The 23808-nt window shown below is 46.3% G+C and overlaps 3 protein-coding genes and 1 pseudogene across 4 annotated transcripts; 2 read left to right on the top strand and 2 right to left on the bottom strand.

Annotated features, from left to right (window-relative positions):
• Nucleotides 1-1667: 1667 nt before the first annotated feature.
• On the bottom strand, nucleotides 1668-4247 carry LOC147978673 (protein FAR1-RELATED SEQUENCE 5-like). Its single transcript, XM_087546449.1, has 2 exons — nucleotides 4225-4247; nucleotides 1668-4062 (listed from the first exon to the last, which is right to left on the bottom strand). Exons 1-2 carry the CDS (start codon nucleotides 4245-4247, stop codon nucleotides 1668-1670), a joined length of 2418 nt encoding a protein of 805 aa, XP_087402575.1.
• A 3562-nt stretch (nucleotides 4248-7809) lies between these two features.
• On the top strand, nucleotides 7810-10204 carry LOC147978672 (protein FAR1-RELATED SEQUENCE 5-like; annotated as a pseudogene).
• A 2153-nt stretch (nucleotides 10205-12357) lies between these two features.
• LOC125542974 (metacaspase-1) lies at nucleotides 12358-13895 on the top strand. The gene is made up of 3 exons (XM_048706214.2): nucleotides 12358-12825; nucleotides 12899-13229; nucleotides 13343-13895. Exons 1-3 carry the CDS (start codon nucleotides 12453-12455, stop codon nucleotides 13722-13724), a joined length of 1086 nt encoding a protein of 361 aa, XP_048562171.2. The 5' UTR covers nucleotides 12358-12452; the 3' UTR covers nucleotides 13725-13895.
• LOC125542975 (uncharacterized) lies at nucleotides 13824-16969 on the bottom strand. Of its 2 annotated transcripts, none has more exons than XM_048706216.2 (4): nucleotides 16701-16969; nucleotides 14816-14906; nucleotides 14464-14731; nucleotides 13824-14144 (listed from the first exon to the last, which is right to left on the bottom strand). In XM_048706216.2, exons 2-4 carry the CDS (start codon nucleotides 14897-14899, stop codon nucleotides 13996-13998), a joined length of 501 nt encoding a protein of 166 aa, XP_048562173.2. In that variant the 5' UTR covers nucleotides 14900-14906; nucleotides 16701-16969; the 3' UTR covers nucleotides 13824-13995. The 2 variants fall into 2 exon arrangements, with proteins under 2 accessions (XP_048562173.2, XP_048562172.2); XM_048706215.2 differs by having other exon boundaries at nucleotides 16693-16968.
• Nucleotides 16970-23808: the final 6839 nt, after the last annotated feature.

Here is a 23808-nt window from a genome sequence, read left to right as displayed (position 1 = left end):
TACTGAATCTACCAGCGCTATTCCCTCCCAAACAAAAAATAATTCTAATCAAATTGTCGCCGTCGCTATCTTTGCAATCATATTCATGTTCACTGTCTTCAGGTATATCATGCAAAAGAGTACTAGAATTAGATTCTTCTACATCTCTACTACTTTACTGGACATAAATAGATCAATTCTAGATTGCTCCAATTTCCGAACCACATCTACTGTGGTATTTATCTCATTACTATTACATCCTAACTTTAGTCCCATTCTACCAGCTAAATCCACTAACAGTTTGTGAGCAGAACTTGTATAAAGGGATGGAGAGAAAGATAAAGATTGTGCACAAACGTGAGAGAAAGGGGTCATGGCTGCAGCAAGGAATAGGAGCGCCAAAAAGGTTCGATGCGTCCCTGGCACGGGGCGTAGCCTTTATACATTATATGAATTTGGGTCACAACTTAATAGCCCTTCCTAAGCCGCCTGCATGGCGTGGCGGTGGCCTTGGGAGTGGTCGTGGCGGTGGCGACGGTCATCGCTAGCGTGGTCTGCTGCCTTGTCCGGCACTGTCACACCCGCCGGGCCCAAGCAGCCTGCGACCACTCGCCCCCTATCGCCGTGCCACGGTCCCAGGTGGTAGTGCAGCTCGCGACGGTGGAGGTGCACAGATGTCACAGCGGTGAGATAGAGCGTTGTTGCCAGTAAGGTGTGCGGTTGTGTAGGGGTAACTGCACTTAGCCGATCCCCTCAAACTTTTAGAGGAGTAAAAGTTATCCTCTTTGGCCAGCCTAACTCTTATATATACTCAGCTGCCCACCCACCATAATAAGTGATCCCCTTCACCGGCGGCCACATCCACCCAACCCCGCGCCGCATGCACTCCGGCCCTAGTTGCCTCCACTGGCCACGACATGCCACGGGCCACCCCTTGGGAGCCGGATCCTCTAACATTACAGAGCAAAGTCAAGGCTAGACATCCCTTCAGGAAACGGACGCGGAGTCGCTAAAAAAAAGAAAAAAGAAAAAAAACTCTTCCGACTCCTCTGCCACCGCTGGGCGCTGGCACCGCCCAGTCCTCGCCCGCGCCGCCGCGATTCGCCGAACTCGCCCGTCCGCGCAGCCCGCCAGCGCCGCTCCTCCGTCCGCGCCGGCCGTCCGCTCGCGTGCCCTCCGTCTGCGCCGCCCGTCCGCATCCTCCAGTCGTCGGCGGCACCTCCGTCCGCGCCGCCAGCGCCGTACCTCCGTCCACGCCGTCTGCCCGTGCCGCCCCTCCGTCTGCGCCGCCCGTCCGCGTCCTCCAATCGTCGGCGGCACCTCCATCCGCGCCGCCTGCGCCTCTAAATTCCTTCATCGCAGGTCAGTACTGCGTGGATCAACTGAATTGCTTATATCTTCTGAATACTTGGTGCGTGGGAAGTGCTTAGTAGCCACTGCATCTTTGAACCAATTGGCACTGATTTGTCTTGTGATTGGTGATATGAAAGGATACAAATTGCGAATCATAAAACCCACCAGGTAGCAACATAAGAGAACTTAGTAAATCCTTACATTGCCAAAATAATTCCTGCCTTACTAGCTACCAATACTCCACCATTCAGAACATTTGGAACATTCAGAACATAGAGTACAAAGTGCAGCAGCCAAAATAATTCCTACCTTACTAGCTACCAGGACACCACCATTCAGAATGTGTCAACATCTATGTCATTAACAATAAGAGCTGTCAACAGATTGGTGAAACTTTCCATGAACTCATATTTTGAAGTGCTTGCTTCCTTCGGTTTTGGTATTGGTTTGGTCTTTTTTGCAGATTTTTTTGAGACAACCTTCTTTACTGAACTAATCTGTGATGGTATGTTCTCCTTTTCTCCCTGCTGGCTGATGGGACAATCTTCTCTTTCTTTTTTTGCTGTGGTCGCAGATGGTGTTTTCCTCCTCCTCTTGTGTTGCCTCTCAAGGAAACCTAATTTTCTTTTAGAGCCTTTCTTCTCAACCTCTTTTTTCTTCAGACGTGCAGCACTCAACAATTCATTTGATGTTTGAGTCACTTGTGTACCACTCAACGATTCATTTGATGATTGAGCCACCTGGACATGGCATCTGTCTTCAACATTAGTTGTGCGTGCACCCAATAGTTCCTTCACTTGCTTAGTAGCACTAATAAGTGCATTCTCGATGACAATACAACATTCTTCAGAGTTGGCTGCTAGAGTTGCCAACTCACAACACATGTGTATAAGAAAATTGTATCGGGTGATGGCATCCAACTTTGGATTTTCAACTACAGTCCGTCCACAACAATCTTTGATGGATCCTGACCGTGCTTCTCTTGTCCATCGCTTCAAAATGTAGTGTGCCGACAACAACTTGATATTCATTAAATCAAGAACTTTCAAAGCATGAGCACACAAAATTCCTACTCTCTCAAACTTCCCACAACTACATGAAGCCGTTTGTTGGTGATTGTCTCCAACAATTTTGTATTCTTCTTCAAATGTTGCATATTGCCCATCAATAAGCCTTCCAATCTTAACCATGTATTCATTGTCTCCAGGTAGCATATGAGCACTTGCTGCCATTGACCTCCCATATTCGGTTTGAAAAGCTTCAAATATAGCAGGAGTATAAAGACTACTGACTTGTTGCAACATTGGTGTGGGGATTTTGATTCTAGGTAGACTCTTCCTAGACTCGTACTCTGAATTTATCTCAGTGTCTCTTTTCACTTTCACGGCTCTTTCAAAATGATGAAAAAAGCGGTTGATATCTAAATCTGACTTGAGATGATTCTTGAGGTCATTGTTCAAACTTTCACTCAGTTGTGTGCTTCGCATTCCCAAAGTGAAAGCATCTCTCATAAAACATTCTGCCCACTTCTCCTTTACCTTATAAATACTATCCATCCAAGTTTGCTTTTTCACCTTGGTTCTCATAACATTAAAAGCATCTTCAAATGTTTCTCGGTCTTCGTATTCAAACATACAAGCACTGAAATCTTTGAGAAGAGATGATTCATTTTCCTCATTATCTCCCTCATCCACATCGTCTTTGTTGTCTTCACTATTCTCTTTGCTGGGTAGGTGCTTGATAGCATTTTGCATAATGTGGAAAGTGCACAGCCCATGTATTGACTCTGAAAAAATATGCCCAACTGCCTTCCCCATAGCACTATCTTGGTCAGTAAATATGGTGCGTGGCTGCTTCTGGTTATGTACCGACAAGAAGGCATGAAATAGCCATTTGAAAGATTCGAATGTCTCGTCATAGAGAAGTGAAGCACCAAATACTACTGTTTCTCTGAATTGATTGAATCCAACAAACACACCAAATGGCCTGTACTCTTTATTTGTCCCAAAAGTAGTGTCAAAGGTCATAACATCACCAAAATGAGCATAATCTATAATCATTTTGGCATCAGCCCAGAATATATTTGTTATTTGTTCCTCACTGTCCAACTGTATAACAAATTGAAAGGAAGGATTCTCAATGGCTTTGTCTTGAAAATACTTCAACATACTTCTAGCCTCACCATACTTCAATTCGCTTTGGCGCTTTGTTCGCAAATGGTTCTTGTGATCTACGCGTGTGTAAGTTAAACCAGCTGATCCACCAACACGTCGACTAGCAAATTCATGAGCATTTTTTGGTGCAATACCAGAGTCATCAGCTATTTCAATTTCAAAAGCTTGCACTTTAGAGATCCTTCTTTGTGATGGCAACAAGTGGCATGCTTCTGGCAGCTGAAGCATGTGATTATGTTCAAGACAAAGATCATATATTTCATAATTTCCGACTTCACGGTCTATTGTAAGAGACATACGAACCTCACAATCAGTTCTAATTTCAGCTCGGCCTGTCTTAGTTAGGTTGTCTCTTTTATCTGCAGACTTCTTCCCCTCTTTGAAACATACATATCTGCATGAAGTCACTACACCATCAAATTTACTCCGATTTGTAAACCTCTTTCTAACACTGAATCCCATTCTTCCTCCATAGTACCTCCAAAAGTCCCATGCCTCATCCAAATTATCGAATTTCATGCCAAGTTGAGGTTTCCAGCGAGGTGTGACATTTGCCCTATAAAATAAACAAGTAAATATTATTCTAACTAATCCATACAAAAGAAAGAGGAGAGGTGCAGATTTGTTTCATGATATAATTGCTACATAGTGACACCAACAAGAACTGGTTTAACATGTGCAACTCCTACTGAAAAGATCCATAAAAAGCAAAACTTACTTGTCTGGATCTTGATTCTCCATTGATCAGCCTCTAAATTCTGATTTTGATGTTGTATTTGATCAGGCCAGGTGCTTGTTGTGCTGATGCTCCAAAAGAGAAAAGGAAAAGAGCATTTTGGATGTGCTGATGCTCCAAAAGAGAAGAGGAGAAAAGCAGTATTGCTGTGCTGGGAGTGGCAGATGCTCCAAAAGAGAAGAGGAAAAGAGAAAAAGTGAGGTGCAGTACAAACAGTGGAGGGGAAAGTGGAGAAGAAGTGGAGGGAAGCAACTCATGGGTGTGGTTTTGGCGCCAAGTTGGGTGACTTTTCCCTCCAAAAGAGAAGAAAGAGAAAGAGCAGGTTACGTGCATGAGAAGGGAGAGGTGTTGTGTGTCTGTTTCCTGAAGGGATGTCTAGCCCTGACTTCGCTCTGTAATGTTAGAGGATCCGGCTCCAGATGGATGCAGATGCATCTTGGTGGGGGCGAATGGATAAGCCAGCGATGGAGACGAATGGTTAAACCAGCGGTGGAGCCGTGGAGGTATAAGTGATGGGCCTGATGGGTGTACGTGTAGGTACGTGTAGGCCGCTCAGCCGCACGGGAGTTATAATATTTTCTTGTGTTTGGACCAAAACTTAATAGTGCAAAAAGAAAATATTGAGAATGAAATATAATCTTCCAAATAGCAAAAAGTCCATTCTGCACCCGAGCTCATATGCTCCCGCAAGAACAGTAAAATTGAAAAAAAAATCGAAAAAAATTCAAAAAATTCCAAATTTTTTTTAAGAGAAACATTGACAAAAGTTGTAAGTGCCTGCAAAAATTCATCATGAAATTACATTCCTGTAAGGTGTGGCAAAAAAAACAAATTCAGTGATTCAAAATGCATTTGAAAGTAGCTTTTTCAGAGTACTATTTTTGTTTTTTTTTGCCACGCCTTCTAGGAATGTGATTTCATGACGAATTTTTGCAGGCACTTAGAACTTTTGTAATGTTTCTCTCAAAAAAGATTTGGAATTTTTTGAATTTTTTTGAATTTTTTTCGATTTTACTGTTCATGTGGGAGCATATGAGCTCGGGTGCAGATTAGCCGCGTCCTCCAAATAGAGCAAACCTACCATTAGAAAAAAAACTACATAATCAAAATCATTAGAATTCAAATATTTTGGTAATTTTGTAAAATACTTTAAATGAATTATTAAACACTCGAAGATGTCCACGACGGAACAAACATATGTTGCCTCACCGCGATTGCTCTTTTCTTCCGAGCTTTGGGAGGCTCCCTGCCATATGGGTGTAGATGATCAAGAAGAGTTCAGAAAAGTCAAGTCTTTTTTTTTAGAAAATTAAAATTGTTGCCACTTGAAACGTGGTTAGGGCACGTACAATGCAGGCACTAGGAATAAAATCCTCGTAGATTTTGCATCGTCCCGACTACTTTCCTGGTATCAACACATAACTTAGAGTCAGACTAAAAAAAAATATACGCAATGTAGCTGCAAGGGCCGTATGATTGTGCATCTTAATTTGCTCAGGATTCTAAATGCTCTCGTGTTGGAGCCGGCCTTAGAGTGATATTTTTAACCTCTTCATCTGTTGGTCGTTATCTATTATGATATCCATCTATGATAACTGATTCCACATGAGTTTGCCAGTTAATGCTAGCCTACATAGATAGTGCGTTAGGTGGTGGATCAGTGCATCATCTTGGGATTGATCACAATTGGGTTCATTGTGATCACCCGTTGCAACGCACGGGCCTTTTTTGCTAGTATAATATAAAAATAATAATATTCATTTGGTGTTGCACTTCTTGATATGTTTTTCTATATAAATTTTGTCAAACTTTGCACTGTTTGACTTCAGCCAAAAGTTATAAGTCTTCTTTTCAGAGATGTAGTGAGTACAAGTTAGGTTACGGTCTTGTGATAGGATATTGATGACGCGGAGCATCCCATAGATATCACCATGGGCTCACGTGGGCTCATGACTTGAGCACATGCACGTGCCATTCAAACCGAGCTGAATTCACTCCTCTGTGAGCTTCCTATGCATTTGAATGACGCATGATTGCTATTTCAATTCGGAGCTCTATGTGTGCCTAGGTACTGTTGGGGAAGCATTGAGAAGGAACCCCACCATGAACAAGGAGTTGAAAAAGAAGTTGAGATGGCCTCTTGGGAGAGCAGCAAGAAGAGGTGCTGCTATTTCTCGACTGTTGTGAGCTAAATGATGCACTCGCTTAGGCGCCCCCTAAATGAGGCGGCCCAACACACGAGGGAGGGGGGGGGGGGGGGCTGGCTCTCCCGTGTGTGTTTTTCTTCTTCTATTCTTTCATTACTTTTACTTATGTTTCTAAAACAGAAAAATATTTTCTTATAAATTTTTAAAAACATCCATCACATGATTCAAAAAATAGTGTTGATATCATCCAAAAAAATATTTGTGGCATTTTAAAAAAATATTTGCACAATATAAAAAAATTGACATAATTGAAAAAATGAACATGACATTTAAAAAAAGTTCATGCGTTTCAAAAAAATGTCGTGACATCTTAAGAACTGTTCATGTAATTCAAAAAAAGTGTTGCATGCCGATCAGAAAAAATGTATGTTATATTTTATGAAAAATGTAACATGTTTCAAAATTTTATTTGTGATGTTTTAAAAAATGTGTATACAATATAAAAAATATTTGCGTAGTTTATGAAAAAAACTCATGCCATTCAAAATATTCAACATGTATTTGAAAAATGTTTAACATGTATACAAAAAATGTTCAAAAATATATATTTTAAAAAGTGTACATCATGTAATTTAGAAGTGTTCAACGTGTATAAAAAATGATACATGTGTATAAGACGAGTATACAATGTGTATTGAAAGAATAATAGACACTAGGTGCGTCGAATCCGGCGGCGGTCGTAGATTCGCTGATTTATAGTCGCCGGTGGCAAGAACTCGACCGAATCGGGGTGGGGGACGAATGTGGCGGGTGCTACAAGGGGTGGGAGCCGGATCCTCTAACATTACAGAGCGAAGTCAGGGCTAGACATCCCTTCAGAAAACGGACACACAACACCTCTCCCTTCTCATGCACGTGACCTGCTCTTTCTCTTTCTTCTCTTTTGGAGGGAAAAGTCACCCAGCTTGGCGCCAAAACCACACCCGTGAGTTGCTTCCCTCCACTTCTTCTCCACTTTTCCCTCCACTGTTTGTACTGCACCTCACTTTTTCTCTTTTCCTCTTCTCTTTTGGAGCATCTGCCACTCCCAGCACAGCAATACTGCTTTTCTCCTCTTCTCTTTTGGAGCATCAGCACATCCAAAATGCTCTTTTCCTTTTCTCTTTTGGAGCATCAGCACAACAAGCACCTGGCCTGATCAAATACAACATCAAAATCAGAATTTAGAGGCTGATCAATGGAGAATCAAGATCCAGACAAGTAAGTTTTGCTTTTTATGGATCTTTTCAGTAGGAGTTGCACATGTTAAACCAGTTCTTGTTGGTGTCACTATGTAGCAATTATATCATGAAACAAATCTGCACCTCTCCTCTTTCTTTTGTATGGATTAGTTAGAATAATATTTACTTGTTTATTTTATAGGGCAAATGTCACACCTCGCTGGAAACCTCAACTTGGCATGAAATTCGATAATTTGGATGAGGCATGGGACTTTTGGAGGTACTATGGAGGAAGAATGGGATTCAGTGTTAGAAAGAGGTTTACAAATCGGAGTAAATTTGATGGTGTAGTGACTTCATGCAGATATGTATGTTTCAAAGAGGGGAAGAAGTCTGCAGATAAAAGAGACAACCTAACTAAGACAGGCCGAGCTGAAATTAGAACTGATTGTGAGGTTCGTATGTCTCTTACAATAGACCGTGAAGTCGGAAATTATGAAATATATGATCTTTGTCTTGAACATAATCACATGCTTCAGCTGCCAGAAGCATGCCACTTGTTGCCATCACAAAGAAGGATCTCTAAAGTGCAAGCTTTTGAAATTGAAATAGCTGATGACTCTGGTATTGCACCAAAAAATGCTCATGAATTTGCTAGTCGACGTGTTGGTGGATCAGCTGGTTTAACTTACACACGCGTAGATCACAAGAACCACTTGCGAACAAAGCGCCAAAGCGAATTGAAGTATGGTGAGGCTAGAAGTATGTTGAAGTATTTTCAAGACAAAGCCATTGAGAATCCTTCCTTTCAATTTGTTATACAGTTGGACAGTGAGGAACAAATAACAAATATATTCTGGGCTGATGCCAAAATGATTATAGATTATGCTCATTTTGGTGATGTTATGACCTTTGACACTACTTTTGGGACAAATAAAGAGTACAGGCCATTTGGTGTGTTTGTTGGATTCAATCAATTCAGAGAAACAGTAGTATTTGGTGCTTCACTTCTCTATGACGAGACATTCGAATCTTTCAAATGGCTATTTCATGCCTTCTTGTCGGTACATAACCAGAAGCAGCCACGCACCATATTTACTGACCAAGATAGTGCTATGGGGAAGGCAGTTGGGCATATTTTTTCAGAGTCAATACATGGGCTGTGCACTTTCCACATTATGCAAAATGCTATCAAGCACCTACCCAGCAAAGAGAATAGTGAAGACAACAAAGACGATGTGGATGAGGGAGATAATGAGGAAAATGAATCATCTCTTCTCAAAGATTTCAGTGCTTGTATGTTTGAATACGAAGACCGAGAAACATTTGAAGATGCTTTTAATGTTATGAGAACCAAGGTGAAAAAGCAAACTTGGATGGATAGTATTTATAAGGTAAAGGAGAAGTGGGCAGAATGTTTTATGAGAGATGCTTTCACTTTGGGAATGCGAAGCACACAACTGAGTGAAAGTTTGAACAATGACCTCAAGAATCATCTCAAGTCAGATTTAGATATCAACCGCTTTTTTCATCATTTTGAAAGAGCCGTGAAAGTGAAAAGAGACACTGAGATAAATTCAGAGTACGAGTCTAGGAAGAGTCTACCTAGAATCAAAATCCCCACACCAATGTTGCAACAAGTCAGTAGTCTTTATACTCCTGCTATATTTGAAGCTTTTCAAACCGAATATGGGAGGTCAATGGCAGCAAGTGCTCATATGCTACCTGGAGACAATGAATACATGGTTAAGATTGGAAGGCTTATTGATGGGCAATATGCAACATTTGAAGAAGAATACAAAATTGTTGGAGACAATCACCAACAAACGGCTTCATGTAGTTGTGGGAAGTTTGAGAGTAGGAATTTTGTGTGCTCATGCTTTGAAAGTTCTTGATTTAATGAATATCAAGTTGTTGCCGGCACACTACATTTTGAAGCGATGGACAAGAGAAGCACGGTCATGATCCATCGAAGATTGTTGTGGACGGACTGTAGTTGAAAATCCAAAGTTGGATGCCATCACCCGATACAATTTTCTTATACACATGTGTTGTGAGTTGGCAACTCTAGCAGCCAACTCTGAAGAATGTTGTATTGTCATCGAGAATGCACTTATTAGTGCTACTAAGCAAGTGAAGGAACTATTGGGTGCACGCACAACTAATGTTGAAGACAGATGCCATGTCCAGGTGGCTCAATCATCAAATGAATCGTTGAGTGGTACACAAGTGACTCAAACATCAAATGAATTGTTGAGTGTTGCACGTATGAAGAAAAAAGAGGTTGAGAAGAAAGGCTCTAAAAGAAAATTAGGTTTCCTTGAGAGGCAACACAAGAGGAGGAGGAAAACACCATCTGCGACCACAGCAAAAAAAGAAAGAGAAGATTGTCCCATCAGCCAGCAGGGAGAAAAGGAGAACATACCATCACAGACTAGTTCAGTAAAGAAGGTTGTCTCAAAAAAATCTGCAAAAAAGACCAAACCAATACCAAAACCGAAGGAAGCAAGCACTGCAAAATATGAGTTCATGGAAAGTTTCACCAATCTGCTGACAGCTCCTATTGTTAATGACATAGATGTTAACACATTCTGAATGGTGGTGTCCTGGTAGCTAGTAAGGTAGGAATTATTTTGGCTGCTGCACTTTGTACTCTATTGGTAGCTAGTAAGGCAGGAATTATTTTGGCAATGTAAGGATTTACTAAGTTCTCTTATGTTGCTACCTGGTGGGTTTTATGATTCGCAATTTGTATCCTTTCATATCACCAATCACAAGACAAATCAGTGCCAATTGGTTCAAAGATGCAGTGGCTACTAAGCACTTCCCACGCACCAAGTATTCAGAAGATATAAGCAATTCAGTTGATCCACGCAGTACTGACCTGCGATGAAGGAAGTTAGAGGCGCAGGCGGCGCGGATGGAGGTGCCGCCGACGATTGGAGGACGCGGACGGGCGGCGCAGACGGAGGGGCGGCACGGGCAGACGGCGTGGACGGAGGTACGGCGCTGGCGGCGCGGACGGAGGTGCCGCCGACGACTGGAGGACGCGGACGGGCGGCGCAGACGGAGGGCACGCGAGCGGACGGCCGGCGCGGACGGAGGAGCGGCGCTGGCGGGCTGCGCGGACGGGCGAGTTCGGCGAATCGCGGTGGCGCTGGCGAGGACTGGGCGGTGCCAGCGCCCAGCGGTGGCAGAGGAGTCGGGAGAATTTCTTTTCTTTTTTCTTTTTTTTAGCGACCCCGCATCCGTTTCCTGAAGGGATGTCTAGCCCTGACTTTGCTCTGTAATGTTAGAGGATCCGGCTCCCATCCATCTCTCCTATTCTCTCGCTTCATCTCTCATCCTCTCTCAAATCTCTCTGACCGGTGGACTCCGTGTGGGCGGAGCGAAGTGGGAGCCAAGCCAGCCGAGCCGGCCCCTCTCCTCTTCGCCTTCCTCGCAGCGGTTCGCGACTTGCCCCTTCTAGCTCCATCTCTCTTTCTCATCCCGTGCTTCCACCGAAATGCGCAGCCAACGGGATTTAGCGCTATGAGTCGGCTGCTCGGCGAAGTTCGTTCCCAGGTTGCCGGCGTGTTCAATCGGGTGACTGCATGCAGGCCCAGATGTGAAGCCTCCGAAGTCGCTGGTGGCCCCCGTTCCACATGAGTGAGCGCGGCCGCCGGATCCCGTCCTGCTCTCTCTCTCATTTCCTCGTCTCGTTCTAATTCTATGGAGTGCATATGCATGCAGGCCGATGTGAAGCCAAGTCGCTGGCACCCCGTTCTAGACCACCAGATCCGAAGTGCCGCTGACAGTTCCTGTACCCATCACGCCCGCGTCAACGACCACCAAGTTGCTGGCACCCCGTTCCAGACCACCAGATCTGGAGCGCCGCCGCCGGATCTCGTCCCCATCACGCCCGCGTCAACGACCGCTGCGGAACCCTCCTCGGCTCCTCCTCAACGATCCATGGCAAGAACCGGGACTGCGCCGTGCCCTTGCCCGTCTCCAACACTGCAGTGCTCGCGCCGTCAGTGCTGTCGTATTTCATTATCATTCGAATATGTGTGGATTTGACCTCTTCTTTGCCTTTCCATCATGTTGTGTTATTCTTTTTTGAGTCTAATTCTCATGCCTGGTGCGAATTCTCTATAAATCGTGGTCAGGATTTGTTCCTTAGTTCCCGATTATAATTCGTTGAATCGCCCCGTAGATCCCGTTTGCGTGCGTGCGTGATCGTTGGGGCGTGACCATGGGTTGAATACTAAAAAACGTAGGGTGTTTCTTGCATAAACGAAACGTTTTCTTGGATAGTATAGGATTGCGGGTTGAATACCTAAATCAGCAGGTTTTTTTGCAAAATGCCAACGACGTACGACCAGAAGCAGTATCTGCTTTATTAGTAGGTAAAGATAAAGATCTATTTAGTGTTGTAGTTGTCGATGATGCCTCTTACAAACTTGACCAAACTATGCACGGTTTGATCTCAGAGGAGGGAGCAGAAAATAACACGATTCCAAAAACTTTTTTATGTGTTCGTATGCCTAACATACCTAACATCGTGAACACAACTGGGCCGAAAGACAGTCTTGACAACAAGATTGGCTTGGTGTGAGACAAGAATCGTATTCTCCCTGAGCCACCCTCAGATGGCAAGAATCGTACTTTCATGCCAAACCACACGTCGAAAGCAGAGCAGCTGACAGGGCCTGCCACTAACTAGTGTTCTCTTGGAATAAAGGTAGCGTTGCGTTGCCTCCGACGTTGGCATATCGCCACTCTCAAGGCAGAATGGCCCCATGCAGCATCCCAATCTCCATGTGATAGTTCGGCGACGGCGAGCTCAGCTTTCATCCGCGGGATGGGCAACACCGGGCCGCCGAGGATGGCGTCGTGGTGCAGGCACTGCGGCGCGGGCATCGCGGCGCCGCCGGCGGGGCCGAGCTCCGGCGTCCGGTGCGCGTTCTGCCGCCGCGTGACGCGCGTGGAGCGGCACCGCAGCGTGGGCAGCGCATCGAGCGCGCTCGCGCCCCCGTCGGCGGTGAGCTCGGCCAGGCTCGAGCTGCCGGCCGGCTACCCGGCGTCCCGCGGCAAGAAGCGTGCCGTCCTCGTCGGCGTCAGCTACACGGGCACCTCCTACGAGCTCAAGGGCACGGTCAAGGACGTCGAGCTGATGAGGAACCTCCTCTGCGACAAGTTTGGCTTCCCCGGCGACTCCATCCTCGTCCTCACCGGTAGTGATGATCAAGAAGCGAGAAGTGTAACTGATCATCTTATATATGATCGATGTGTTTGTGCTTGTGGCAGAGGAGAGTGACGACGCGAGCAGAGTGCCGACGAGGGAGAACCTGCTACGGGCGATGCGGTGGCTCGTCGCAGGATGCGACGCCGGCGACTCACTGGTGTTCCACTTCTCCGGGCACGGCGTGCAGAAGCTGGACACGGCCGGGGACGAGGTGGACGGGTACAACGAGGCGCTGTGCCCGCTGGACTTCGAGGACAAGGGCAAGATCCTGGACGACGAGATCAACGAGACCATCGTCCGGCCGCTGGGCCCCGGCGTGAAGCTCCACGCCATCATCGACACCTGCCACAGCGGCACCATCCTCGACCTCCGCTACCTCTGCCGCCTCTCCAGGTACGTACTACGTGCCTACTACGTGCACCCGCAACGTTTCTTCCAGACCGTGCTGTGACTGATCTACTGATCTTGACGACGAGTGAGTGAATCTTTGCTGTGATCCATCCAAGGACCGGGTACTGGCAGTGGGAGAACCACGTCCGTCCGGGGAAGCCGAAAGGCACCAACGGAGGCCTCGCCATCTCCATCAGCGGCTGCAACGACGACCAGAAGTCGTCGGAGTCGAGCGTCCAGGGGTTCTCCGATACCGCTGCCATCGGCGCCATGACGGACAGCTTCATCAGGGCCGTGGAGTCCGAGCCAGGGACGACCTACGGGCGGCTGCTGAGCGCGATGAGGGCGACGATCCGCGACAGCCAGGGGACCGGCCGCCGCCTCCCCGGGAGGATCGGCTCCTTCGTCCGCAAGATGATCACTTCCAGCGCCGTGCAGGAGCCTCAGCTCTGCTCTTCAGAGATGTTCGACATCTACCGGAAGCCCTTTCTCCTGTGACTCTGCCTCGCGCCGGAGTTCTTCGGAGTCATGTAATTCGTTTGCCTTACCAATGATGCTGTCGTCCTGTCCTGTGCTGCACTGCACTTGTGAGCAAAGTGAACGGGACATTTCAGTTGTACTGCAGTAGAATCAATATCACTGAGTAATATCACATGTTTCCAGAAACAACATTTCAGTTGCTGAACGCATCGAACAGTTGAGGTGTGAATTTTCATAGGGACTACTCGGCAGTTAGGCGAGCTGCCTTTGCCTCCTGTAATGTGCCTAGCTACTTGGGTTTATCTGTGAGGCTCACGAGGGATTTCACGATTCCAGGGCTGATCTTGTCAGCAAGGGCGCCTTTCTCGGATATCAGAAATGACTTCTCCTTCACAAAGCTTTGCAGCTTCTTGGTGTCGAAGTCCAGGCGTTCTTGATCTGCAACATTATGAAGAAATGCGATAAGGAATTGCATAATCATTAGTAACGGTCTAAGCTTGCTAACCCTGACCTTCTGTAACAGTTACTTTAAAAGTTTGCATGCAAAGAAAATGTCGCAACTATGACACAATTACGGAATCAGATCACTACTTTTCACCAGGTATAAGGAATTCATGCGGTGAACAGGAGCAATTCAACAGACTTTTGGGTAAACTTGAAATAAACCCTCCTGGATTTTGAGGCTTTGCATGCATCAAACCTACTTTAACAGGAACAAAATGCACCGAATTCATAGATCCATATGAAAAAAAGGTACCTTCTTCCAGAATAGTGTGTGTTGCATGAAATGGAACACGGGCAAAAATATCTGATCCTGGAAACATTAGCCAGGTATGTTCCTTGGGGTCGTGGTTTCCACATGTCGAGCATATCTCCTTTACCAGCTGCTTGCCTGAGGTTCCTTCCATTTCTTTCATTACGACATCAAAGGGAGATGGAACACTACTTTTGGTTGTCCTGGCTCTTTTCCGGAGGGCTGTCAACGCCTCCCTGTTAGCATTCCTCATCTTGTCATTTTGCACAAGCTGATGCTCACACAAGAACAAACTATAAGATATCAGCATTGATATATGATAAAAATAACAGAATAAATTGCAACCCATACACACCTCATGCCTAGCCAGAAGAAGTTGCTCTGCATCAGTTTCAATGTCAACCAGAGCCTCTTGAAGCTGCTTCATGTTAGAGTCCATGACAAAACTGCAAAACAATGCCAATTCATTTTCCAAATATAAGTAAATCACTTCAGAATACAATCATCTACATACCATACATTCATAAGCAAAATAACACACATAATTTAAAGGTTCCGGTTTCTAGCATGTTGCATCATAGAAGCAACAAAGTGCTGAAAACACACAAACAAAATGTGTTGTGAAGTATCAGATCTTGTCTCTAATAAAACATATCTCAAAATACCCCAAGCTGAATGTCCTACTCCCTCCTTCCATTTATATAGGGCCTAATGCGTTTTTCAAGACCGCCTTTGACTATTGACAAGATTAATAGTACATGACATGCATAATGTGAAAATTATATCATTGAAAGGTCCTTTCACGTACGAATTTGATGATGTGCTTTGTGTAAGTTGCATGTTATATATTATTGCTCTAACATTTGGTCAAAGTTAGCCTCAAAAAACGCATTAGGCCCTATATAGATGGAAGGAGGGAATATTTAAAATAATAACTAGAAAACATATACTCCCTCCGATCCAAAATAAGTGTCGCAGTTCTGAACTAAGGTCAGAGGGAGTAATAGATACGATAGTTAGTGTTAACTGTTAACAACGGAACAAAAGTAGCTAAAATTAACATATGGCAATCACAATGGAATAGATCGATAAGCATCAGGATATGAAAGAACCTCAACCTGCTTCAGGCACACGTATTTGGTACAATAGTACAATGGTAATGTGATATGAGTATATATGTGGCTCTGTTCTCTGATGTCCTGGTCATTTAATAGCCTAATTGGATATCACGGCAAAATCCTTTTCACTCTACAAAATACTAGTGCAATGGCATGCCCTGAAATTGTGTAATTAGGGAAATATAAAAAAGTACTGCTGCAAGCATGACTTACAAAATAGAACACTTTTTTTTATGTAAAATAGAACACTTTTCTTAATATACAAGAGGCAACTAACCCTGTAACCCATCAGCTGGGCACAAGGCACCAGCAAGTCTTATTTAAAGAGTCAATGTTTCAGCAAGCAAACTAGCTGAGCATCTCAGGTCTACTGAAAACATTTTCTTGCTACTTTTCTAATAATCTAATACAAATCTAAACATTACTCATTTAGCTAAAAACATCTCAACTGATACCCTTGTAACGCAAAAATATCACACTGTCCTCTACTGAAGATCAAGATTGAAGCAATTAAATTTTCAACCTATTGAAGTATTTTTGGTTACAGATCGCAGCTTCATAGTCTATAAGCTAGTGGATTTTCAACCTATTGAACGATCGGAGCACAGCATTCCTGGAAAGAAATTAGTAACTGCTATGACCTCTCGCGTTTAGGTTTCAGAGAAAAAATCAGGAAGTGTCCGCGCTACTGTGCAGTGGCGGAGCCAAAAGCAAACCCATCCAAGAAATACATCACATAACATTTCAAAAAATATGCCCCATGCGAAAACATACGAAATAAAGCCTAATTGCCCAATAAATCATGAATTTTAACTCGAAGCTTAACGACCTAGGAATAGGTAAAAAAATGTCAAAGTACAGATAATAGTACGTTGGATACAAAAAAGTACCAAATCAACTGTTGCTTTAGCTGTGCCTCCCATAACTACACAAAACCGGCGAAAAAGATCTCTCATCTTCAGTTTTATTTTCAACTCAATTTTCTTCTGCATACACTGATACACATAGACACATAATGACATAACTGGTTCTTCCAGTGTGGTTACTGGTTGTGGCAGTTTTCCACATATCTAATCATACACATGCTAAAACTGAAATTGCGTGAGAAAATTACCCAGCAACCTGGCCGGCTGGCACTGGCTCTAGCAAGCAAGTAGTAGTAGGCAGAGGCAGGGGCGGGGGCAGTCCTGGCCCCCTGGGCGGGGGAGAGCCCGGAGAAGGTAGGGCCGGCGCGGCGGCACCCGGCCGGAGCAGCGCGGCGACCGGCGCGAGGCGAAACGCCGGCGGGCAAGGGAGGCCGGGAGGGGAACGGACGGCGGACGTCCACAACTAGGCAGCTAGGTCGCAGAGGGCGGCGCAACCAGACTGCTGCAAGCCTGCGAGACGGTGCGTCCGTGCGTGCCTAGGTCGACATGTTGACTGGGCCCTCTGTGCCTGGGGCCTAGGCCGTGTTGGGCTGCTGCATCCCGGCCCAGTACAAAGCCTATAGGTAGGTAGAAGAAAAACATTCCACGCCCTGGGCCTGGGCCTGGGCCTGAGGGCCTGGGGTACAGCTCAATCTGTATTCTAAAATTGTACAGCGTACATTACACAAATGTTGAATGCGAAAATGGCCGCGAACCAATATGTGGTTGGATGGTTAGAGGGACTGTGGTATCTCCAACCCACCAGGGGTCAAATCCTGATGCTCACATTTATTCCTGGATTTATTTCAGGATTTCCGGCGATGCACATTCAAGATGATATGACGGCTTAGTCTTTTGGAGGTGCTCATATGGGTAGGGCGTGCGTGTGTGTGTTCATAGGGATGAGTGTATGCGTATGTATATGAGCGTTTGTGTCTGTACTGATGTTCAAAAAAATGCGAAAATGACCAATCTTTTTATTAATAATAACTAATAATTCAATAATTAAGAAAGTAATAAAGGGCTAGCGAAAATTTCAAAACTAGCATCCACAAGGTGGTTAGGTCTAGCCCCGACTCCTTGAACCAGATAGTGCTGGCGGCTGCCGCATCCATCTCATCCCCGTCCCCCACCTTCATCTTCCCGCCTACCACGCCGACACTGGCCTCCGGCTCATCCCGGCCACCCACCTTCCATGGACCGCCTCGGCCTCCGTGTCATCGCCCACATCCTCACGACCCTCCCGACCTCCGGCGCATCCCCGGCGCGCACATCCTCACGGCTACCCTCGACATCCTCATGGCCAAAGGGGTTGGGCAGAGGGCACCGTTACGGCAGCATCAACAAGTTGGATGGAGGTGGTCGTCCCTCTCTCTTCTCTCCACTGCTTCTCTGTACATCGTCCCAACCATTGATAGCAGCGTGGATTGTCGCGGGGTGGTACACTGTAGTTTTTCTGAAGGAAATATGCCCTAGAGGCAATAATAAAGTTCTTATTTATATTTCCTTATATCATGATAAATGTTTATTATTCATGCTAGAATTGTATTAACCGAAAACTTAGTACATGTGTGAATACATAGACAAAATAGAGTGTCCCTAGTATGCCTCTACTTGACTAGCTCGTTAATCAAAGATGGTTAAGTTTCTTAGCCATAGACATGTGTTGTCATTTGATGAACGGGATCACATCATTAGAGAATGATGTGATGGACAAGACCCATCCATTAGCTTAGCATAATGATCGTTTAGTTTTATTGCTATTGCTTTCCTCATGACTTGTACATGTTCCTCTGACTATGAGATTATGCAACTTCCGAATACCGGAGGAACACCTTGTGTGCTATCAAACGTCACAACATAACTGGGTGATTATAAAGATGCTCTACAAGTGTCTCCAATGGTGTTTGTTGAGTTGACATAGATCGAGATTAGCATTTGTCACTCCGTGTATCGAAGAGGTATCTCTGGGCCCTCTCGGTAATGCACATCACTATGAGCCTTGCAAGCAATGTGACTAATGAGTTAGTCATGGGATGATGCATTACGGAATGAGAGACTTGTCGGTGACGAGAATGAACTAGGTATGATGATACCGACGATCGAATCTCGGACAAGTAACATACCGATGACAAAGGGAACAACGTATGTTGTCATGCGGTTTGACCGATAAAGATCTTCGTAGAATATGTAGGAACCAATATGAGCATCCAGGTTCCGTTATTTGTTATTGACCGAAAATGTGTCTCGGTCATGTCTACATAGTTCTCGAACCCGTAGGGTCCGCACGCTTAACGTTCGATGACGATATGTATTATGAGTTATGTGATTTGATGTATCAAAGGTTGTTCGAAGTCCCGGATGAGATCACGGACATGACGAGGAGTCTCGAAATGGTCCAGACATAAAGATTGATATATTGGAAGGTTATTCCGGACACCGGAATGGTTCCGAAGTGTATCGGGTATTTTCCGGAGTACCGGGAGGTTACCGGAACCCCCAGGGGATTAATGGGCCACAATGGGCCTTAGTGGAGAAGATAAAGGGCCGGCCAGAGATGGCGCCCCTCCCCCCTTGCCCAGTCCAAATTAGATAAGGGGAAGGGGGGCGCCCCCCTCCTTCCTTCTCTTCTCTCCTCTTTCCCTTCTTCTCCTTCTTGGACTAGGAAAGGGGGAAACCTACTCCTACTAGGAGTAGTATTCCCCCCCCCCTTGGCGCGCCCTGTAACGCCCCGAGACCGATGTGCTAGGTGTCTTCAGTTATTCGATGTTGTTGCCTTGTCATTCGCTTGCGTGTTGCATCTTGCCATGTCATCATCCGCTTTGCATCTGCATGTTTTCGAAAACTTGCATCCGTCCGGGTCTCCGAGTTCTCTCTGTTGTCCGTTCTGAGCCCAGACACACTTGCACCCGCCCGTGGCATGTCCGAAATATTATTTTATAAGTGGCCGGAAAATGTTCTCGGAATGGGATTAGAGTTGACGTGTGGTCTTATTATAGTGTAGATAGACCGCCTATCAAGTTTCATCACATTCGGGGATCGTTTGATGCCCCAACGGATAACTATAGCAGCAGTATAGCCGGTCTAACGTCGGACATTTTCGGTCTCCGAAAACTGTTGCCGGGTTTTCCCTCTCTTTCCTCTCTAGTCCATCTGCATAGTCCGCTATCACCGCCAGGCCCCGAAACCCTCTCTGCGCAGTGCATCGAACCCCTCGTGCGCGTCCGGAAGTTGTCCCGAACCCGACCCGGGGAGTCGTCACCGTTGGATCCAAATCATCCCCAAACGTCTACAGAACATCACCGTTTTCTCATTTGGACTCCCTAGTTTATTCTCCCGACCGTCCGATCTTGATCGGAGGGACGAGATAGCCCCTAACCTAATCTTCCTGAGATATATATTTGACCAACCCTAAATTCGAGGAGGCTTGTCCCATCATTCCCTTTCGGCCGCGGCCACTCTCCCTTGTTTTCAGCACCACCCCAATCGGCAGCTTCCACCTTGCCTCGATCCAAATCCTCCCACACCACCAAGCTCTTCCTCGCGCCCGTGCACTGTCTCCCGGCCCTTAGGAGCTCAAAGCGCTGCCGCTTCTCACCGGATCCGCGACTACCCCCTCTGACCTGCTCCGTTCCGGCCAGTCCCCGGCGAATCCACCCCGAGTCTCACGCCATCACCCGCCAAAGCATGCCGCCGGGCCCCTGTTCGCCCCTGTTTCGCTCGCGCTGGCCTCGTCAGGTCTTAGCGCCCGCAACCTCGCTTGAGGTCCAGATCGGGAGGAACCTGAGCTCCTCCATCTTCGTGCAGCGCCGACGACCTCGAGCACAGCCCCGCCAAGCCCCCTGCAAGCCGTCGCCGACCGCTGCCGCCGGCGCCCGCAGGAGCTCGCCACTGAAGATGAGCACCGCCATGCCCGTTCCCCTCTTTCTCTTCTCTCTCTCATGCGTCTCTCTTTCTCTATGTTCCGCTGCAACAGGAAGCACGCCAAGCCGCCGCCGGGAATGACCTTCACCGCCCAGGGCCTTCCCTCACGTCATCGCCGTCGACCTGCGGAGGGACCCGCCATGGCCACCCTCGTCTTCAAGATGCGTTGCCCGTGCCCGATTTCGGCGCTCTAAGCACGCCCATCGTCGGAGGCCGCCGTCCCGCGCCCTCCATCCCCTGCGCCTCCGTCTCTCCCTCGCCGCCGTTCCCCTTCTTCCTCTGCCTCCTGTACGAGCGAGGAGAACGACCGAGCGCCCCTACGTTGAGCCGCCTCCCTGTTCGTCTGGAGCGCCAGCGACAGATCGCACCCAGGCCTAGCGCGAGGCCCAGCTGCGCACCCCCCCTGTCGGCCTCCCTCTTCCCACCGAACCGGGCCGAGCCCATGGTGAGAGCAGATCCAGCCCGAGCTCCCCTGCACTGTTGGGCCGCCTAAGTTTCGGCCCGCGTGTGTTTTTTCAGCGTCTGCGAATTTGTTCGTTTATCCAGTTAAACAGTTTTGCAGAAAAACCCTCTTACTTCATGCATTTAATAACTTCTCAACCGTGCATCGGATTAAAACAATTTATATATGAAATATGCTTAGTTTTTTATCTAGTTTCATAATATGTCACTTTCACCCATGTTTAAAATGTTTAAATTGCTGTTTGTGTAGATTTGCTCCTATGCCATGCTAAAATGATTTAATTCATAACTAAATAACCGTAGCTCCAAATTTAATAAACTTTATATGTAAATGGGGTGGAAAAATGCCTAGTTTAACATGGTGACCTTACTTCGCATGTTTAACAACTCTAAAATTGTGTTTAGGGCAGAACAGTACCAAACCTAATAAATGCATATGAGGATTTTCCGGATTTGTTGTTTAATGTTCCGGCCTCATTTAAACTTGCCTAGATAGGTAGTTTTACTTTGCTTCACCCCTTGCCATGCTAAATAACATTTAATATTATCGATTTCATAAACGAGATCGAACTAAATAAGTCATGTGGTGTTCCGTCAATATGCAACTCGTTGCATATTGAGCTCCACTTAATTTGTAGAATTGCTTGTGCACTTTGCCATGCCATGCCTCTTTAAACCGGACATGCATCATACTTGATTGTGCATCATGCCATGATTATGTGGTGGTTGTTTACTATGTTGTTTGCTTCTTTCCGGTGTTGCTTCTTCGGGTTGGTTCCGATAACGTCGCGTTTCTGAGGAACCATTCGACTACGTCCGTTTGTCTTCTTCGTGGACTCGTTCTTCTTCCTTGCGGGATTTCAGGCAAGATGACCATACCCTCGAAATCACTTCTATCTTTGCTTGCTAGTTGCTCGCTCTTTTGCTATGCCTATGCTACGATACCTACCACTTGCTTATCATGCCTCCCATATTGCTAAGCCAAGCCTCTAACCCACCTTGTCCTAGCAAACCGTTGTTTGGCTATGTTACCGCTTTGCTCATCCCCTCTTATAGCGTTGTTAGTTGCAGGTGAAGATGAAGTTTGTTCCTTGTTGGAACATGGAGATGTTGTTCCTTGTTGGAACATGTTTACTTGTTGGGATATCACAATATCTCTTATTTAACTAATGCATCTATATACTTGGTAAAGGGTGGAAGGCTCGGCCTTATGCCTGGTGTTTTGTTCCACTCTTGCCGCCCTAGTTTCCGTCATATCGGTGTTATGTTCCCGGATTTTGCGTTCCTTACGCGGTTGGGTTATAATGGGAACCCCTTGACAGTTCGCCTTGAATAAAACTCCTCCAGCAATGCCCAACCTTGGTTTTACCATTTGCCACCTAGCCTTTTATTTCCCTTGGGTTCTGCAGACTCAAGGGTCATCATTATTTTAACCCCCACGGGCCAGTGCTCCTCTGAGTGTTGGTCCAAACTGTCAGCCGCCGGTGGCCACCAGGGGCAACTCTGGGCTGGCCTACCGGAAGTTTGGACGATCTGAGTGTGCCCTGAGAACGAGATATGTGCAGCTCCTATCGGGATTTGTCGGCACATTCGGGCGGTGTTGCTGGACTTGTTTTACCATTGTCGAGGATGTCTTGTAACCTGGATGCCGAGTCTGATCGGATTGTCTTGGGAGAAGGAATATCCTTCGTTGACCGTGAGAGCTTGTGATGGGCTAAGTTGGGACACCCCTGCAGGGATTTGAACTTTCGAAAGCCGTGCCCGCGGTTATGGGCAAATGGGAATTTGTTAATGTCCGGTTGTAGAAAACCTGAAGTTGATCTTAATTAAAATGCATCAACCGCGTGTGTAACCGTGACGGTCTCTTCTCGGCGGAGTCCGGGAAGTGAACACGGTGTTGGAGTTATGTTTGACGTAGGTTGTTCTAGGATCACTTCTTGATCATAGTTGTTCGACCGTGCTTTGCCTTCTCTTCTCGCTCTCATTTGCGTATGGTAGCCACCATATATGCTAGTCGCTTGCTGCAGCTCCACATCATACCTTTAACTCACCTATAAGCTTAAATAGTCTTGATCGCGAGGGTGTGAGATTGCTGAGTCCCCGTGACTCACAGATACTTCCAAAACCAGTTTGCAGGTGCCGATGATACCGTGCAGATGACGCAACCAAGCTCAAGGAGGAGCTCGATGAAGATCTTGTCCTTTGTGTTGTTTCGTTCTAGTTGATCAGTAGTGGAGCCCAGTTGGGGTCGATCGGGGATCTGTGTAGCATTTGGGGTAGTCTTCTTTTATTTTGGGTTCCGTAGTCGGACCTTGTTTGTATCTGGATGATGTAATGCTTTATTCATGTAATTGTGTGAAGTGGCGATTGTAAGCCAACTATGTATCTCTTTCCCTTATGTATTACATGGGTTGTGTGAAGATTACCTCACTTGCGACATTGCTTTCAATATGGCTATGCCTCTAAGTCGTGCTTCGACATGTGGGAGATATAGCCGCATCGAGGGCGTTACACGCCCCTTGTGGCCGGCCAGCCTCCTCCTCCCCTCCTTTACATACGGGGGAGGGGGGCACCCCATAGACACACAAGTTGATCTTTAACCATGTGCAGTGCCCCCCTCCACAGTTTTTCATCTCGGGCATATTGTCGTAGTGGTTAGGAGAAGCCATGCGTCGATAACTTCATCATCACCGTCAACACGCCGTCGTGCTGACGCAACTCACCCTCGGCCTCAACTGGATCAAGAGTACGAGGGACGTCACCGAGCTGAACGTGTGCAAATCGCGGAGGTGACGTGTGTTTGGTACTTGATCGGTTGGATCACGAAGATGTTCGACTACATCAACTGCGTTACTAAACGATTTCGCTTCCGGTCTACGAGGGTACGTAGACACACTCTCCCCTCTCGTTGCTATGCATCTCCTAGATAGATATTGCGT

Source organism: Triticum urartu, chromosome 3A (assembly GCF_056163025.1).
Source record: "Triticum urartu cultivar PI428250 chromosome 3A, HENAU_Tu73, whole genome shotgun sequence".
Taxonomy (NCBI): Eukaryota; Viridiplantae; Streptophyta; class Magnoliopsida; order Poales; family Poaceae; genus Triticum; species Triticum urartu.
The sequence above is the reverse complement of the archived record's forward strand: the minus strand, read 5'-3'. Positions and strand labels throughout refer to the sequence as shown.